Consider the following 4,894-nt stretch of genomic DNA (forward strand, 5'->3'; position numbering starts at 1 on the left):
ACACAGCCTCGTTGGTTTGGCTGGATCGCATCTACCACGTGGGATGTGGCGACCCTGCCATCGCCGCCCTGTTCACCGGGTACATGACCGACGTCTGCTCGGTCGCGGCGTCTCTTTTGGGCGCCTACGATGCCGGGAGTGTTTGCGGGAGTAGTGCCTGCTACACAGCACCGCCGCGCCCACCGACAAGCCCGCCGACGGCCCCGTTGCCACCACTGCCGCCGCCGCCACCTCTCAATGTCGAATCGTGCCTCGCGGCGCTCGACGAGCTTGTCGCCCCCTGGATCACCGAGGAGACGTGTCTGGACATCGCTGCGGCAGAGCAAAGCGCGCTCTACGATGCAGTGTGCTCGGCGCAGTTCAACAACCTAGCTAAAGAAACCCGCACGGTCAAATGCGCTTCTTTGAGCCCGGTTCCACACCAGTGCCCCGTCGACACACGGGTGCAGTTTAGGTGATCGGCAGCCTCAGAGGAGTGGAAACTGATCCCCGGCGGGCCCTTCGCGACCGACGCGCGCGGCAGACGGCTTCGGATAGACATCGGCTCGGCTCCTAGCGGCTCGCAGAAGCAGCGCGGTCGCTCTCTCTCCGTCACGCCGTCGCGCGGTTGACGCTTTTTCGGCGCTCGCGGCGGGGCGGCAAAGCTGACTTTGAGGCCAATCAAGCCGGCCAAGGCCCCCACGGCGACAAGGCCCCCACGGCGACGGCGCAGACACCACTCATGGCGCCGGTGGCCTCGGAGGCGGCGGAGATGGCGAGGTGTGCGCACATTTTGACGGGTGCGCCAGCAGTGCTGGCGAGGCGCCCGCCGTTGACTGAACACCTTCTCGCGCGGCACGAGCGGCGCGCGGCGCTGCTGACGGGAGGAGGCAGTCACGGCCCGGACGGGTGCTGGCCGGTGGTCATCAGACCCGCGTCGTCACCGTATTCGGCGCGCAGTTCGGGACTGAACACCTCTCGAGGCGCGGCGCTGCAGCTGCAAAGTGATTGGTGTGCATCCGGCAGAGCCGGCGCGCTACGGCTTGCGCCCGTTGTCCAGACGCGCCGTGCCGCGCTCGCGCGCTCGCCGGATCAGCGCGTGCGGCAGGAACGATGCCGGTGTGCCAGTGTGCCGGTGTCGCATGCGGTGTGCCAGCGCGCCGGGTCCAGCGGACAGCAAGTTGTGTGTGGAGCGGGCGCGCGGTGGCCGTGGCGAATGTGAGCCGGCGCCACTCGCAGCCTGGTGTCGAGGCGCACTGCCTACTGCCCGTCGACTCAGCCGTGCGGCGGGGTATCCGTTTCTGTGTGTCGGTGGTGGTGCGCTTGGCGCGCATAGTGTGCGTGGGGTCTGTGTGCGTGTGCCACTCGCTCGCTGCTGCTGGATGCAACGGTTTCCCGTCGTAGTGTGTTGGGCGGCCCGTCGTAGTGTGTTTGGGTTGCTGAAAAGGAAAAGGCGAAATCAAAAGAGCGCTGCGTGACTCTGACTGTGAAAGCGTGGGTCCTCCGACGAGATCCGAAAGTTGATCGCTGCCCGATATTAGGGTGTGTGTGCGAGGCTTGTCGTCGGCGTGACAGCGACACGATCATGCTTCATCCCGGGCCGCCGATGGCCGATAAGGTTGCCCTAGGGTGGGAGGGCCCTGCGCGCGTCGTCACGCGGTGCTCAAACGCCTCGCGGCGGTGCTGGCACGCAGCCCGCTGCCACGGTGCAATATGCACAAGCCGGCTCGCGCGGCCGCGATGCTGTTCTCACGCCGCGCGATTGGCAGCAATCGGCAGCGCGAGTGTCAACGCGCAGCATAGCCTCGGCAGTGGCGGTGATGGCGCAGCAGGCGCAGCAGCAAAGGCCATGCCCAGCTCCCTCTGCGCCACCGGAGCGTAGTGCGGGTGTGCGCGATGCCATCCCCGTGGGCGTCATCAACTGTGCGCTGGTGGCGAGCCTCTGTGGTCCTCAAATGGCCCTTCTGGCGCTTCGATGCCGCTGCAGCCGCGGCGCAGCTCGACGCGCACGGGCAGCTGTGCTCTCACAGTATGCCATTGCTACACACAGCCTATGGGAGGGTGCACACTTTTACCGGATCCCGCCGGGATCCCATGCTGGTGTGCGATGCTGTTCGGAGTGCCACTCGGTGGTAGCTGCGACGCGAGCGCTGCTGGGTGTGCCAGAGGCCAGCGCAGCATCCTAAGATGAAGATCGAGCCACACCAGTGGCCCTGTCACGCCGGGCGGAGAGGGCCGCGTTTGAAGCAGCACAGGGAGCCGCACACTTTTACTTCGCACGTAAAAGTGTGCACACACCGGTGTGCAAGCAGGATAGCCCACACAGCGTGGGTCGGGCCCAAGTGAAGGGCTAGCCTGTGGAGAGCTCAATGCACACACTACTGCCTGGGCCGTATCCACTAGACAGGCCACATAAGGCGAACGGCGTGCGCACATGGGGCACCCGAGATCAACCAGTAGTGTGCGCGTGCGTGCAGGCCGGGTAGGGCTCCTCTAGAATCGGCGCACGAGAAGGGCGGGAGTACCACCTTTCTCGCCCGCTCAAAGCGCGCCTGGCCGTTGCGAAGCGAGCGCCGGAGACCCGCGAGGCGAGACGCGGAGCGGGGGCCCATGTCGGGGCAGCGCGTGTGCGCGTCCCGCTCACGGCTCAGGCGCCAATCCGACAGCATGACCCACGCCTAGCTTGAGAGCAATGCAGATTATGCCCACTCGCAGTCCATCATAACGGGCCTCTTATGTTCACCCGACAACCTTCCGAAGCGAGAGCTGGCAATGCGCCGTCCGGGCTTGTGCGCCTAGGCCAAGGCGCGGCAGTACAGCCGACTATCGGCGGTTTGGACTGGCTCTCGTCAGCTGCACGCGCGCCCGGGTTGAAGCGGGATGGAGTGGTGACACCGGGCGGTGCGTCAGGCTACCCGACGACGTTGGAGTCACTGTCACACGTCGCGGACAGCCTGCACACACGGCGGGGCCGGTGCGAAACGGGTGAAAAAGAGACTTTGCGGATTTCAACCGACTATGCGGGTTTTTCAGCTATGTTGTTCCGCCGCCTCGGCGGCCTCTCCATCATCCGCTCGTCAAGCTGCTCACGGCGGCGGCGCTGTGGAAGGTCGCAGACTCCCTCGTATCTTCTCTACACACACCTCCCCGCGCACCTCCTTCGCCCCGGATTCCTCTTCTTCCTCTCTCTTCGCCCCCTCACTCCTTTCCTTTCCCAAGGTCGCCCGCCGGCTGCGGCTCTCGACCGGCGACCTCGCAGAGCTCGCGGTGGTCCTGCGGGTCGGCTCGAGCAGCCGCGAGGTGGGTCGGCCGGCGGCCCTGCTCCGAGCCCTCCTCCCGAGCCCTCTGTGACGCGTCCATGAGGAGCCCCTACTCTAGGACCCGGCCGGCGCCTTCTCCTTCTCGCCCGCCGCAGACAAGCGCGGGCCGCGGCGCCGGCCCTGCGCCGTGGAACATCTCGACGGTCGCGCTCGAGCTGAGTCCGGGCGACGGCGAGAGAGGGAGGGGCGGCGGCCAGTCGGGCGGAGAGGCGGAGGCCTCCCCCCAGCCAGGCTCGCCAGCCGCGCAGCAGCCGCGCACCCCCGCCGCCGCGCCGCTGCGAGCGGTGGCGCTGCCGATGGCGCCGGCGGTGCAGCCGAGCGCCGAGCGGTGGGGCGCTGCCGATACCACCACTGACCCCGCCTCAGAGCCAGCAGACATAGGGCCCCAGAGAGGGAGCGTCACCCAACAATGTGGTGTGATGTGCATCATATCAGAGAGAGCAGTCAGCGAGCATGGAGAGAGAGAGGGGCGGAGGCTGGAGCGGCGTCCCCCCGCGCGGCCGGCGCGCACCTCTTCCTCGAGTGTCGATCTTAGGGCCCCGCGGCCCGCTGTGCGCTCACAGGGGAGATGGTGGCATGTACGTAAAAAGGAAGAGCAGTCACAAACGCGCATCAAGCGTCGCGCGCATCCGCGGCCAAACTGAGTTAATATAGGCATACGGCTTCATGAACTTTTGAGCACCGCCTCACCCTCACAGGTGCTCAGCCCTGCTGAGCCGTGAGCGCCCCCCCTGCCCGCGCGTGGCTGAATCAACTTACACCAGGGCAATGCAGCCGATCCGCCCCGCCCCCATCGGCGCCACCGTCTCCCACGCATTCAGCGCCGGATCGTACCGTTCGACTGAGCTGAGGCTGCCGACACGGGAGTCGCCGCCCACAGCGTACAGCTTGCCGTCAAGCACCGCTACCGCGAACTCGTCTCGAGCCGTCGACATCGGCGCCACCTCCTCCCACGCATCCAACGCCGGATCGTACCGCTCGACTGAGCTGAGCGAGCCATCGTCGAACCCGCCGATAGCATACAGCTTGCCGTCGAGCACCGCCATGCCGGGATCGTGACGCCCCGTCCCCATCGGCGCCACCGCCTCCCACGCATTCGTAGACGCGTTGTACCGCTCGACCGAGGTGAGGCGATCGTCGTAGCCCTCAGAACCAGCAGCGTACAGCTTGCCGTCGAGCACCGCCGCGCCGGGGGTGTGCCGCGCCGCCGCCATCGGCGCCACCGCCTCCCACGCATCCAACGCCGGGTCGTACCGCTCCACCGAACTAAGGTCTACTTCGTTGTGGCCTCCCACAGCGTACAGCGTGCCGTCGAGGACCGCGACGGCGTGGTCATACCGCGCCTCTTCCATCGGCGCCACCGCCTCCCACGACTTCGTGGCCAGGTCGTACCGCTCCACCAGGTTGGAAGTTGCGTCGTCGGCCTCATCGTCTACCACAACTTTGCCGCCCACCGCGTAGAGCTTGCCATCGAGCACCGCCGTGCGGACATCTGTTCGTGCCGTCGGCATCGGCGCCACAGCTTCCTCCTCCCACGCGTTCGTTGACGGGTCGTACCGCTCCACCGAGCTGACAAACTCGTCGCCGTTGTCGAG

The 4,894-nt window shown here is 66.8% G+C and overlaps 1 protein-coding gene across 1 annotated transcript; it reads left to right on the plus strand.

Moving 5' to 3' along the window:
- Nucleotides 1-3,327: 3,327 nt before the first annotated feature.
- Nucleotides 3,328-3,908, plus strand: EMIHUDRAFT_362474 (hypothetical protein; the record flags this gene model as incomplete). Its single annotated transcript, XM_005788922.1, has 1 exon — nucleotides 3,328-3,908. A coding segment is annotated over exon 1 (313 nt), but the record flags the coding sequence as incomplete, so codon positions are not given.
- Between the last annotated feature and the right edge of the window lie 986 nt (nucleotides 3,909-4,894).

This window comes from Emiliania huxleyi, assembly GCF_000372725.1.
Source record: "Emiliania huxleyi CCMP1516 chromosome Unknown EMIHUscaffold_131, whole genome shotgun sequence".
Lineage (NCBI taxonomy): Eukaryota > Haptophyta > Isochrysidales > Noelaerhabdaceae > Emiliania > Emiliania huxleyi.